The sequence below is a fragment of the Bos indicus genome, chromosome 24 (assembly GCF_029378745.1).
Source record: "Bos indicus isolate NIAB-ARS_2022 breed Sahiwal x Tharparkar chromosome 24, NIAB-ARS_B.indTharparkar_mat_pri_1.0, whole genome shotgun sequence".
Taxonomy (NCBI): Eukaryota; Metazoa; Chordata; class Mammalia; order Artiodactyla; family Bovidae; genus Bos; species Bos indicus.
In genome coordinates, this window is record NC_091783.1 from 20,276,428 (window position 1) to 20,291,563 (window position 15,136).

Consider the following 15,136-nt stretch of genomic DNA (forward strand, 5'->3'; position numbering starts at 1 on the left):
ATTAAACTAAGGGATTTGCTCAAAATCACACAAACTAGCATTGAAACCTAGGCCTATTAACCTGGGTGTTATAATCATTATCCCCAGGCTCTTAAATGTTCTATAATTGCTTCTCTGAGCTTTACTTTCTCTTGATTGTGAGGATTACATTAGGCAACATATATAATTTTTATAAAAGCAGTTAAGTGACTAGGACAGTAAGTAACACTCAACAAATGTTTCTTAATACTGAAGTGAAGGGAATTTGATGACCTTGGACCAAATGAGCAAGTCTAAATGAGGCCCAAAACTGAAATGATGGCAGGAACTGAAAATACTGAACAGATGTCACTAATCACAGCATTTTTCAGAGTTCAGTCCCCTAGAGAAGACCCACCGAGGAAGCATAATCCTCACCTATTGCTGGCTCAACAAAGAAATAACATAATTATGTCATATGTTCCAAAGATAACAGGTTTTTTTTGCAACTACTTGGCACTATAGAGTGTAAAATAATGAAATGGGTTTCCTTTCTATGAATGTGTGCTCTGTATTTTCTTTTAAATATTGTTTTCAAAATTACCTAAGTAATACATTGTTGTTATAAAACATATGGAAAATATAGAAACATATGAGCAGTAAAATAGCTCTTATAATCCCTTCACTAGAATTTAGAGGGATTTCCTGAGACTAGGACTAGAACTCTAAGTGGCTAGTAAATGTAAGCTGTAACGATGCGCACTTTCTCTGTACTGTATGTTCCTTCTATGTCAAGAATGTATTGACAGGTATCCTCAAGCTGAATTCATTTCTTGGAATTAAACTATGTCTTTATTATTTCTATTTAGCCTATTTGTTTCTGTTTTCTTAATTTACACACTCTATAAGCAGTGTGTACAAGAGGAATGGATGATTATATTAATGGCTTTTAACAGTGGGAATTATAGTAACAGCCCAAATCATGGCTTAATTAAAAGCAACATCTCTTCATCAAACACACAAAAATTTCCATGCATGCAACTGTTCTTGGTATTAATGCACCTGCTAGCAGGGAATTTCAATTTATCAACTTGGCTTAAATAAAAATCCTTTTGAATGGTTGCGCTTTTCATCTCCTGATACGTAAGATAGGTATATTTATAACTTCATATTTTCTTTTACATATTCAACCAATTCTTTTCTAAAGTTTTCACATTATCCCTTTTTATTTGTCATCATTTTGTGCAATATTTCATTTTGTTGTTCAGTTGCTAAGTTGTGTCTGATTCTTTGCAACCCCATGGACAGAAGCATGTCAGGCTTCCCTGTCTGTCACTATCTCCTGGAGTTCATTAAGTTTTGTTTTTATTTTGTTATTTACAATACACACAAAATGGAAATGTTATAGTGAATGGTACTTTATGTGCAATGTGAAATTGTTATTCTGAGGGTAGACAAAGTTAAAATAACAGTCCTTGGCCTAGAAGTTCACACTTTTGGAAATCATTATGAAAATTCTAAGAGAAATCCAATACTTTGAAAATGAGTTTTAACAGTCATTAAAAAGAGCTTTACAATGACACGTAATTTGTATGAACATATATTGTGAAAGGACATATCTGAACATACCCAACACAATACCTGATACACAACAGGCATTCAATGAATAGAAGCCAGTATCGTCACATACAGTCACCACTCATAGGCTCTACCGTATAGAGGCAGTGAGGTCTGCTGTTCAAACAGACCACATAAAGCCAAGTAGCGCCTGCAAGGCTCTAGTTTGAGGTTATGGATTTTAGTTTAGTTCTCCACCTTGGGAGAATAACACATTGTTATGTGCTAGGCACATGAGGGGATCTGGTTAGGTACTAAAAATATTTGTGTGAGTGTCTAGGAGAGGAAAAGTTCTGATTTAAAAAAAAAAAGAATTTTTGATAGGATTCTGGGCACAAGTGCAAGAAAGTGTTGCAATCTGGCTATTGTGTGTGATGGAAACACAATCCTTTCCCTTTTCTCAGATTAACTTCCTATCAAGTTATAAAAACAAATTCTGACCCTTAAAGTAAGTCTGTCAGATTCTTACTCTAAATCAGAGTTTTATGGGCTTACTGCCTATACCTCAGAACTAAATCCAAGCTTCACACAGTGTGAATGAATGAAAAAACACTGAAATTTGGGATCAGAAAAAAGAAAAAAAGAAGTAAAAGTCATCCAAACAGCTAAGAAGCAACGCCTGGGTCCTTTAATCTCAACCTCAATGGATGCTCCACAATTGACTTTCAAGTCAGCTGCGTGTGAACAGTAGCCTGTGAGCACGACTGTGTCCTGGCAATTGCTCTATAAAAAGCTCGGCAAGGTAGAAACTTACAGCAAAATTTTTGGAACATATTAAGCGTATGGTTTGACAGCAAAGGGCCAAGGCCTCAAAAAACAAACAAACAAACAAATTCAGCTTATTATTTTTTTTTAAAGTTTCCCCAATAAGCTATTAAGTCCTTTATAGCACATACACAAATATTTCCCAAACTCCCTCAACAAAAAACAAGCTCTACAAAATCATCTCCCATGACCTACATCAAAAAACAAACCAAACAAAGTAAAACAGAAAACTTCAACTTGCTATTGTGATATAAACTAATCTTTCTGAAAAAAAAAAAAAAAAACCTAGATTACTGGGGTGAACAGTATGTCCTAGAAATAGGCCAGCCACAGCTCCAGTTCCAAAAATTCACTAATTGGCCATGATTTGGTGAGATCTGTCTTTCTCTCTTCATATCTCAGAGTGGGGGTGGGGGAACAGTTCAAGAGTACTGGCCTTAGGTCTTCTGAGTCAGGGAAGAACAGCAAGAAGGGGCCTTAGTAACCTTTTACTTCAGGGACTGAGTGAGTAACACCTGCCGCAGGCCTGGTATTTGTCTTTGTATATCAGTTTAGAACAATCATCACTGAGTTGTCATAAGACCGAGGGAAACTCCACCAATACTTTAAAAAGTGACAAGACTTCAGCTTCAGTGAACAGCTTCACAAGATACTGTCTTCATTTTAATACAAAATGTTCCAGATATACATATCTGAATAGAAAAAGATACCACCATTTAAAAAATATACAGCATGTAATAGACTTTTCTCCTCAAATCTGAAATAAAAGATTTGAAGATTCAAAACTACATTAATGCAAATATCTGCCTGTTGCAAGTATGCTTTTTGATTAAATTGGCATACATCAAGTACAATTAGAAAGGTTATTTATAACGAAGAAATACATAATTCTGCATCTTAATGGGGATGACAATTACAGCTGACGGTTGCTAATTAACATTACTTCTTCTGCTCTGGATCTCAGATATTTCTTATATGATCTTTATGCTGGCAACGGACACAACTAATTCTAGAAGGCCCAAAAGGGTTAATTATCAGCAACATTTCTGCTCATAACAAATTCACTGGTAACTTGCCCAGCTCTGGCTCCACACTGGAGACCAGAAGATCAAGCTGAATTGGGTAAACTCTGACTCAGAATCGTGTCAGGAAAAGTATTTATTCAACTTACTCTGTGAGCAAAGATGCACCAACCCACTGGTATTCGGAATGCCAGGGAGAAAAGTCCCTCCAGTCCCCTCTTCAGGTGTAATGGTCTAGGGGTGTTGCCTGTTCCGGTCCAGCAGAAACGCGTGGCACTGTTTAGCTCAGTGGTGCCACCTTCTTGTGCCAAGATGCCCACTGTGCCTACTTTCTTGGACACCTCAGGAGTGTGTGATCGGTGTTGGAGGCCAGACGTAAAATAGAAAGACAGAAGCATTGCCACTCTCAGCACAGAAAACTATAGAGCCCTCTTTGCTTGTGCTGTGAATTACATATTTATTTTGTTAGCATGAGATAGATGAATATTTTCACACACAAAGGTGCCCTGCTAAAATCAGGATAAGTGATATTAATGTCCTATGGTCAGTATTATTGAACCTCGAAAGCAATAAACTTTATGCGTCAATAAATATTACATTTGCAACATAGTTAACATTCCCTTACTGTCTCTAGCACTTATTACACATTGTAACCGCAAGTCTACAATACATTATTCATATTTGGGGTGTCACCAAGTGATGGATTGCTGTAGGAGAGGCTGTCCTTTAAATAAATCAACAAATAAAAATGCAAATGTTAACATTTTCAGCCACAACTTTTCCCATCTTGAATGGGGAATGAAAATTTCACATTATACTGACAGGCAGCAGAGAGAACAATTAACAACCTACACTGTGAATGAGAAAGATGACTTTGCCACGCTGGGTTTTATCACCTGCCCATGGACCCATATGGGACTCTCCTAGGTGTTAGCACTTTCAGAGAACAAAGGAAAAACTGTCTCCCACGGCCCCTGTTCCATCCCCATCCTTTTCTGCAGGTCTTGACAATTCTTGGAATTTTGGGTAGACAGGGAAAGGGCTGTTATTCTTGTTCTTCTCAGTACTGTCAAAGGTTTCTTGGAATGAAGAATAATAGGCTTTCCTTTTGCATTAAAAGCTTATATGTAAAAGTAGTCTATAAAAATTCCTTTTCTACACTTTGAAATAAAAATAATTCAAATAATCTTGATTCTGAAATCTGGAAAGCAACCACTGTGCTTCCTTGGTAACCGATTTTCATAGTACTGAGTCTTTTTTTCAACTCTGCACTTTGTATTGCAGACCTATAATATGCCATCACGCACTTCTAAGGGTAAAATCTGGGGTGCTGCACATTGTTTTATTTAGCCAAATGCTCATTATTTAAGAAGCTTCTGAGAATCTGTATCTAGCTGATCTGCAGCATTAAGAACTAACAGAAAAAGAATCCTTTTTTTAAGGTCCGTAGATATGAGTCTTCACTGCAATTTTAACCTGGGCTTGTAAAACTCCACAAAGTTGATATGGTCATTTCAGAAAATGTGTGCTGAGGATGTTCTATAAAACCCTACTGGGGAACATTTTATTCTTCTTTTTCATGCCTCTCACGAAATTGAAGTGCAATTATCAAAAACACATTAGAGTAGTGTTAAAGATCTGATTCAAGATCTTCGCATCAAAGATAGGAAAATTCATTCGAAAACCCAGATTGCCTTTCCTCTTACCTTAACTCCTCCATTACTATTATCCTCTGTGTTGAGTCATTTCCCAAAAGTTCTTTAAAATTAAGTCTTAAAATCTATATTTATTGGATAAGATGCTAGGATTTTAAGTGCTTAAAAAATCACATCCCCAAGGAAACACAAACATGCCCTTTTGGTGTTAATGTTTATATATTCAGTGTTAAATGTATAACATAGGAATTGGCTTATTAGACATGAGAAATTTTAATAACATATTTCTTTTCTTGACTGTAGAAAAAGCCAATCAAAGTATCAGCTCCTCAAATGTCTCTGTATAAGTAAATGTTGATAGTCATTTAACTGTAGTACAAAACCCACTATGGTTTCCAGTATCAATTGATTCAGTAAGTTAAGTGTATAGTCCAAGTGTATAACCATTTCGGGATAAATTGGGTAGGACCCGCTCCTAAACATTTTCTGATGAAAGGTAGGATTAGCTTTGTGTTTCTATGGTCAATTACCATTACCAATTAAGGACAAGCATGGATAAAGGAAAGGGTTCCAGGAGTTCTACCTGGTCGTATCTAGATGCTTCCAAATAAGGGCCTCTCTCTTGAGTTGGAGACATAAGAACTGTTAAGATTTTTCACTTTTTATTAAATAACTCAGCAAAAGTTCTCACCTGGAGAATGGTAAAGCAAAGAATCCCTGAAACTCACCGGGAGCCGTCTTGTTGGGATGATGATGTAGCTGGGGTTACAAGCTCCTTCTGGCTCCCTGTTGTCATAGGAGACGTGGACGCATCTTTTCGAACTTCTGCCACTGTCCCTGCATGTACAATAAAGGAACTAATTCAGGCATTCAATTAAAGAAAATGCAAGAGTCTATCATGAATAATATATCAGAGATTATAGGAATCCCCAAGCTTTAGAAGTAAGCTGTCTTCCCCTCTGAAATGCAACAATGGCAGATGGAAAACTCGGTGGGTTGTTTTGGTTTTGTAAACACCAGTGGTCCACAATATCTTGTTTTTAAAAACATGGATTTGTGCAATAACAGACTAATTAGAGATCTGGTTGGTAAACCTGATTATTAAAGTCTTGATGATTTGCGTTTAGGGTAAAGACACCCAAGAAAGTCGATTGCTTTATTTTGCTTCTTTTAACTGTCATAAGAAAAGTTCTTTCCTCTCCTTGACAAAATAGAAAATAGAAAATTTGTACCTTTAAGCCCTCCAAATTAAATTGATTCTACCCCCAAAAAACTTTCAAAATAGGCATAAATTATGAGTGCTTCTTTTAAAGAACTCAACATTGGGCTAAAACAAGTAAGATGCTCAACTCACCATTCTGGGGCTAATTTGGTTTCTGTTTCTAACAAGCAAGGTTTGGTTGGTAATTATGTTTTACTTTTGGGGGGCTAAGTAATAACACGGCATGGAAAGAAAAATCTTTTGTTTTTGTTTTATTATTACTTATTTAATAATTTTCTCCTCTTTTTAAAAACATTTTAAACAAAAATTTCCAACTTTTCATTTATTAAAAATATAATTGAGCTTTTTCATGTATCAAATTCTCATGATAAAGCTGGAAAGATCTTGCAGATCATCTCACCTTACTTCTTTTTTGATAGATGCTTTTTATAGGAAGAGTTCTGGCTACTGTTTAATTTTTTAAAAATGTTTTAAAAAATTTTATTGGAGTCCAGTTGACTTATAATGCTGTGTTAGTTTCTGCCAAACAGCAAAGTGCATCAGTTGTTACATATTCATAACTCTACTCTTTTAGACTCTTTTCTAATAGGTCATTATGGAGGACTAAGAACAGTTCTCTGTGCTATACAGTAGGTCCTTATTAGCTATCTGTTTTATATATAGCAGTGTGTATATGTCAATCCCAATCTCCCAAATTCTCCCTCCCCTCTGCTTCTGCTTTTCCCCCTGGTAAACCATAAGTTTGTTTTCTATATCTGTGACTTTATTCCTGTTTTGTAAATAAGTTCATCTGTGTCATTTTTTAAGGATTCCACATATAAGTAGTATCATATATGTGTCTTTCTCTCTCTGACTTACTTCACTCAGTATAACAATCTCCAGGTCCATGTTGATGCAAATGGCATTATTTTTTCTTTTTTTATGGCTGAGTAATATTATATGATCTATATGTACCATATCATATTTGTGTGTGGGTGATTTCCCACATTTACTGTATGTTTGCCTTTACCAGGCAAATGAGCTTTCCCATTTTTAATTTTCTTGTTTCTATTATAGCTGTGGTCTCCTTTTGTTTTCTTTTTACCCTGCCTAGAGAAGTTTCTTTAGCATTTGTTGTAAAGCTGTTTGGTAGTGATGAATTCTCTTAGATTTTGCTTGTCTGTAAAGCTTTTGATTTCTCTGTACAATCTAAATGAATACCTTGCTGGGTAGAGTATTGTAGGTTGTAGGTTTTTCCCTCTCAACACTTTAAATAAAGCATGCCACTCTCTTCTGGCCTGCAGAGGTTCTGCTGAAAAATCAGCTTATAACCTTATAGGTATTACTTTGTATGTTATCTACCGGTTTTAATATTTTTTTCTTTGTATTTAATTTTTGTTAATTTGATCAGTATGTGTCTTGGCATGTTTCCCCTTGGGTTTATACTGTGTGGGACTCTCTGAGCTTCCTTTCCCATGTTATAATCTCTTCAAATATTTCCTTAGGCCTTTGTCTCCTGGGACCCCTATAATACAGATGTTGGTGTGTTTAATGTTGTCCCAGAGGTCTCTGAGACTGTCCTCCTTTCTATTCCTTCTTTTTCTTTATTCTGTTCCGCAGCAGTGATTTCCACCTTCTAGCTCACTTCTTTGCTCTTATGCCTCAGTTATTCTACTATTGATTCCTTCTACTGTATTTCACATTTCAGTTATTGTGTTGTTTATCTCTATTTGTTCTTTAAATCTTCTGTCTTTTTGTTAAACATTTCTTGTACCTTGTTGGCCTGTGTCTCCATTCTTTTTCCAAGATTTTGGATCTTTATTATTATTATTTTGATGCTTTTTCAGGTAGATTGTCTATCTCCTCTTCATTTAGTTGTTCATGTAGGTTTTTATCTTGTTCCTTCGTCTGTAACTGAGACATATTTCTCGTTGACTCGTTTTGTCTAACTTACTGTTTATGGTCTCCTTTCCACAGGCTGCAGAATCGTAGTGCCTCTTGCTTCTGATGTATGTCCCCTGGTGGCTGAGGTCCATCCAGGGGCTTGTGCAGGCTTCATCGTGGAAGGGACTGGTGCCCTGTGGTGGGTGGAGTTGGGTCTTGTCGTTATAGAGGGCAGAGCTGTGTCAGGGAATGTGTTGGGGATGGGGTAAGCTTAGGACAACTTTAGGCAGTCTGTCTGCTGATGGGTAGGGCTGTGTTCCTGTCTTGCTGGTTGCTTGACTGGAGGCATTTCAATACTGGAACCTGCAGGTTGTTGAGTGGTTCCACATGGGGACCCCTGAGAGAGCTCACACCGATTAATACTCCCCGATGCCTCCACTAACAATGTCCTTGCCTCCACAGTGAGCTACTGTCAATCGCTGTCTCTCCAGGCGATTCTCCAAGACCCCTGGGTAGGTACAACCCAGGTTCCTATGGAGGTATTGCTTTCTGCTAGGTCCCAGTGAATGTAAAATCTTGTGTGTGCTCTTCAAGAGTGGAGTCTCTGTTTCCCCCAGCCCTGTGGAGCACCTTTACCTAAGCCCTGCTGACCTTCAAGACTAAATGCTAGCAGTTCTTCCACCCAATTCCAGACTCTCAGACAGCCTTAGAGGGCTATTTTCACACGTGTGTGTGTGTGTGTTTATTGCTTAGTGAGAGGGCTGTTTTTAGTATGAACATTTGCCACCTCTTTCCTCAGTGTATGCTGGCCATGATCCCCTTGATAGGGGGGTTTGGCTGGTGTGGTGACCAGAGCCTGCCCTGGATATTGAGCCGGGGGGGCGCCCCTTTGCTCTGTAGTTTCACTGCTCTGTCAGGGGCAGGGCCTGCTCCTGAGCTGCTGTAATAGAGGCCCCAGATCTTATTCTTGCTGTGCTTCTCATCTGTGGTGCAAGGTCGGCAGGTTTGGGGCACTCCCACTGGGAGAGAAGACACTGAGAGTTCCTCTCCGGCGCTATTCGTCTGTGGGGATGCTTTCTTGTGTCATTTTTCACCTGTTGTGTGAGCTCCCAAGTTACTGTGTTGCTGGCACTGCTCTCAGCCCCACTGTAACAGTGTGTATGCCAGCACTTGGCCCTGGTGTCTTATCAGGCTTTGTTTCCACCAGGCTGCCAGCATAAATCCACTCAAATCAGGTCTCAGGATTGCAGGAATCCTGGATCTGGACCCACTGCAGGCACTACAGGGGCAGCTCGGGCTCTGACTTGGTCCACTCCTGAGTGTATGTGCTGGCAGGTTCCATAGCTGCTACCACCAGATCTGTCTCAGCTGTGGGGGCACTTGTCCATTCAGCTGTTCCGCGGGTGCTGAGTTTATGAAGATGGTCACAGGTATTTAATCTGTGGTTCATGCAGCGGCAGGGAGAGATTTCAGACCTTCTTCCTTCCTTGCATAGTCCCTGGGGTTCAGCTTGGGTTTCAGCCTCACCTCTATGCATGGGCCACCACAGGGATCTGCTCCCCACCTGTGAGAGGGGGCAGAGGCAGCACCTGAGGTGCACTGGCGCTTCGGTGGGAGGGGGCAGAGGTGGCAACTGGCTGGGGTGTGGGTGCTCACCCAGGCAGGAGCAGGGGAGGCAGCAGCCGACTGGGACGAGGCTGTAAGCAGCACTGCCCTTCATGCCTCACTCAGCAGTAGCGTTTCACTTCTACGGCATTCTGGGCTCCCTCCAGCAGCACTCCTGGAGTGGAGCACCTCACTCCTATCCCCTCAGGCTGTCTCCGGGCAGCCAACAGCAGTCCTCTTGTCGGGTCTGCTCTCCAAACCCCACGTTCCACACCAGTGCCCCGTCCACACGGGCAGACACACGTCTGAGGCTGAAGAGCGCAGGGCTGCGCACAGCCCGCCTGTGAATGGCTCACTCTGTCCCGCCTGCCACAGACCGGCTGCGGCACTCTCCTCCAGAACCCAAGTCCCCCCTTCTGCCTGAGCTGATCTCCCCACAGTGAGGAGGATCCCCTGGGCACAGGAACCTCTCCTCTCCTCCAGTTCCTCACCCCGTCAACCCAGACCCACAGACCCTGTCCTGCTTCCTCTCCTTTCCTTTTCTCTCTTTCATCTTCTCCTGTCCGTTTAGGTGTCCAGGGTCCTCTGCCAGTGTTCAGCAGGTGCTGTGAGAACTGCTCCATTTGTAGATGTATTCTTGATGCCTCTGTGGCAAGATGTGAACTCCACATCCTGTCACTCCGCCATCTTATCCTTCCCCCTCCTTCTTCTTCTTAATGTTATTTTCCACATAATATTATGTGGAATATTTTGTATATTCCAAAAATACACAAAACATTCTTGTATTTTTCTTGGAAGACTATAAGAATCTCATTCACAATTTTCTTCTGGTTCCTAGGAAACTGTTGCCCAAACCGCGGAAAGAAGTTATCTGGGAAGAGTCACTATCTCTTTGAGGAAATGGTGAATATTCAAATGATCTGAAAAGACAGCTTTGGTGTGTTAGGAATACCAGATCAGGAATACCATATGCTAACTCAGGGAATGGCAGGGTTTAGCTGTGACCTGAGAAAACCAGGCCTGCATAAGCTAAGAGTCTTACATCTGTAGAGATTAGCATCAAAACAATTACCAAGATCCTGGTATTTAAAAGCCATACTCAATACTGACTGTTCTCTATCATGTAGAGATGTAAAAAACCAGCTGGCCAAAAGCACAATTCAGACTTCTTATACACAAACCTGTGGGACCCTCAACCCAAACCAGTACTTTCTAACAGTGGACATAAACTCCATCAGTTCATACAATGCATGAGTCAGTAAATGTTTACCAAGTACTTAATGATACACAGGGGCTAGTACCAGGATTAAATTCAGGCTTAGTTTATGGAGAAGGGAAGGAAGATGTAAGTAAGAAATGAGACACTGAACAATCTGGTGAAGAACCATAAATAACTCAAGGCAGTAGAAAACAGTATAAGGTATTAATAACAGCCAACAGATAACAGTGTGCTTACTATGGGCCTGTTACTGTTCTAAGCCTTTTCCATATACCATGTATTCATTTTGCTTTTTAAAAAAATTGCTTCATTGAAGTATAATTTGAACACCACAAAATGTATCCCTCTTAAGGTACAGTTTGATAAACAGTAGTAAATGTACATAGCCAGTTTTTAATATTTTTGTCATGTGTTTGTTTTTATAATTCAATTTTAAAGTATTTCCAAAAGGTTTCCTTATACCCATTTATAGTCAGTCTCTTCTCTCTGACTGTTCTGCTCATATCCCCCTCCAGCTCCATATCTATAGTTTTGCCACTTCTTAACATTACTTACGTTTATCCTTATAAAAACTCTTTGTGACATATACTATTTCTTAATATCTAATTACAGATGGGGAAAATAAACTGTAGGGGACTTAAATGACCCGCCCAAGGTCACAAAGCTAGTAAGTGACCAGCATTTGATCCCAGAGTTTTCACTATTATGCTATACTGCTGTGAAATATAATATGAAAAGTCTGAGGAATTAAGAAGTGGGAGAGATCACATCTAGCTTTAGGGTTAGGGAAGATCTGATGCAGGAGGTGGAATTTTGAAAGAAAGGAACAGGGGGCATGGAGTTCACAAAAGCATTAAATTAAAAAAACCTTATAGCTAAATATTTAATAAGTTCAGGAAATAGTTCTTGAGCATCACTATGTCCTTCGCTAATCACTTTAAATCACTTCACTTGCATTATCTTACTAATCTTTATACCAGTTAGTAAATTATATTATTGTCCTCATCTTACAGATAAGGATGTGGATACTGTGAAAAGGGCAAGCAACCTGTCCAATATCACACACAGCTGGTCAGAACAAGTCTGGGCTCTGAATGCAGTTAAGGTCTATTTGATTCTGAATTGCAAACTCTCAGACAAAGACACTGTGTTAGTTGGACTCAAATCTAAAACAAAGCAGCAACAACAATTAAAAAAAATCCACACTGGTCTTTGGAGAGATTATTCTTGTAGCAGAGCTTAGAACAGAATGGAACAGAGAGAACGAAGGCGGGAAACGCAGTTCACCATGACAACAAATACTGGGTGGGATCCTGGGTGATGGAAAGGAAGAGATGGAATTTGGAAAAATGGCACTGGTCAACCTATTTGCAGGGCAGAAACAGAGACACATATGTAGAGAATGGACTGTGGACACAGCGGGGAAGGAGAGGGTGGGACGAACTGAGAGCAGCACTGACCTACATACACTACCATGAGTGAAACAGATAGTGGGAAGCTGCTGAATAACACAGGGGGCCACCCGGGTGCTCTGTGACAGCCAAGATGGCTGGGACGGGTGGGGATGGGAAGCTGCTGAATAACACAGGGGGCCACCTGGGTGCTCTGTGACAGCCAAGATGGCTGGGACGGGTGGGAGTGGGAGGGAGGCTCCAGAGGGAGGGAGTATACACACACACACACACATACACACACACTTAAAGCTGATTAGTGCTGTTGTACGGCTGAAACCAACACAACATTGATAAGCAATTATCCTCCAATTAAAAAAAAACACAGACATAATGAACATCAGAGCTTAGCCTGGCCTAGTTTAAGTGTGCTCAGAACACTGACATTAGCCTATAGCTGGGAAATATCTAAAACAAAGTCTATTTTATGATAAAGTGTTGAATATCTAAAAAAATAATAATAATAATAGGAAGAGAAACAACTGGGAGGGACTTGTGGCTGAGGCGAGGGGGAAGAAGAAATGCCTGGTAGTAATAAGAGAAATATCTTGTTAGTCACTATTACACAAAACTTGAACATTAGTCTTTTTTTCTCTGCTTTGATACTTCTTGCAAAAATTTGGTTGAGACAATTGATATTTGATAGGAAATTTTTTTAAAGAAATTTTAATAGACTACAGAGACTTCTATATTCTTCATAAATACACAGAATTATGAGGAATCCTTCATAATTGCAGGTACAATAATGTATGTATATATGCTCATTCATTTTTCTAGGTCAAGGGACCATAGTTTTCATTAAATTCTGAAAGAGACCCCAAAAAGTTAAGAATGATTGCTGTAAGGCATAGGGCAAATTTACCTCTTTTTGTTAATTCTTTAAGCTCTATTCCTTATTAAGTTTACAGGAAACTATATATCAGCTTTTAATATTTATACCTTCTATAAAATTTGATTTAATATTAAGTATACCAACAATTACATATAGTTAATGCATATTCATAGAATGACATATCTCTCTCTAAACACACACATACACACACACAATGTACACATTTTAAAAACAAAAGTGCTGTTAAGACTATCATCCATTAGGCTGATACTTTCCACACATAAAGGCATATGTTTATACATATGTAAATATATGTGAATATATTTATGTAAATAAACACATATATCTTTGCATACACAGATGGAATTGAATATAATGGATCATATCCTATTTATACAGAGCTGGGGATATGTCTGCTCATCCATCAATCAACATCTTATGATAAGAGAACTTCTTTGAGTTCAATGTTTAAGAAAACTCCATTTCTGGGCCTTTGTTTCATTTTGCATTTTTAAAATAGCTGAGCTATATTATAGTATTCAGTATAGTTCAAAGAATAAACAGTAAAGAAAACAGGGTAAGCCCTTTCTAGATCAAGAAAATGTACTGGTGGCATGCCACCTGGAAGCATCACCAATACACATCTCTAATTACAACCTCTTTTTGCCTCCAAGAGCCAGCCACTAGTCTTTTAATTACTACCTTTCTTCTTTATAGTTTTACCACTTTAGGTATGCATCCCAGAATGTGGCTTAGTTTTGATGCTTTAAAACTTTATACAAAGAGAAATATATATATATATTTCTCTCTGAGACTTCTTTTGCTCAACATTATGTCTGTGAGATAAGTCTGTGTTGATGGTTTACATACCTGCAGTCTGCTTCCTTTGCTACACAGTATTCCATTGCATGCATTTATGACTTCTTATCTCCTTTGCGATTGATGGGCATTTGGAGTGTTTCTGGTTTGGGGCTATTTTGAAGAACGCTGCTGTGACAGAGGCTGCTAGTTATCCACCACAATGCACACAGCTAGACTGTATTCCCTGCTCTCCCTTGTAACTATGGATGGTCACATGGAAAACTAGTGGACACTGCTGGTGCCACTTCAGGCCTATTAAAAATCTCGAAACCTCTCATATGTAGTTTTTCATACCCCTACTCATCCTCGTTGACTTTCTATGGTGGGGCTAACAGTTTCTTACACAAACTCTTTTAGGAAACAAAGGGAGAAAAGACTTTCTGACTTATTTAAAAAGAAAATTGTGGTAAAAAACATATTTACCATTTTAACGTGTACAATTGGGGGCTTCCCAGGTGGCGCTAGTGGTAAAAAACCTCCCTGCCGAAGCAGGAGACAAAAGAGATGTGGGTTTGATCCTTGGGTCAGGAGGATCCCCTGGAGAAGGGCATGACAACCCACTCCAGTATTCTTACCTGGAGAATCCCATGGACAGAGGAGCCTGGTGGGCTATGGTCAATGGGGGTCACAAGAAGTCAGACACAACATAAGCGACTTAGCATGCATGCACGCAACGTGTACAATTCACTGGCATTAGGTGCATTATAAGAATGTTGTGTAACCACTGCAATGCTCTAGTTCCACAACTTTTCACTACTATAAATGGAAACCCTGTACCAAGTAAGCAGTCATTCTCCATTTTCCCTTCCCCCACACCCCCTGGGAACCACTTAATGTCCTTTGTCTATTTTGGGTAGTTATATAAATAGAATCATATAACATGATTCCATCAACATGGTCTTTTGTGTCTGACTACTTTCACTGAGCAAGATGTCATTGAGGTATATCCACACTGTAGCATGGATAAGAAGTTTATTCTTTCCTATGGTTAAATTATATTCTACTATATGGATTTTTTGCATTTTGTTTCATCTGTTCATGGACATTTGGGTTCCTCCCACCTTTT

General features: G+C 39.3%; 1 protein-coding gene across 5 annotated transcripts in view; it reads right to left on the bottom strand.

Annotated features, from left to right (window-relative positions):
• The window catches only part of KIAA1328 (KIAA1328 ortholog), a 425,486-nt gene that overhangs the window by 64,741 nt on the left and 345,609 nt on the right, over positions 1–15,136 (bottom strand). For all 5 annotated transcript variants that reach the window (XM_070778527.1, XM_070778530.1, XM_070778528.1 and 2 more), the window contains exon 10: positions 5,746–5,854. In XM_070778527.1, the coding sequence (XP_070634628.1) occupies positions 5,746–5,854 (109 nt within the window). The remainder of the gene's footprint in view (positions 1–5,745; positions 5,855–15,136) is intronic.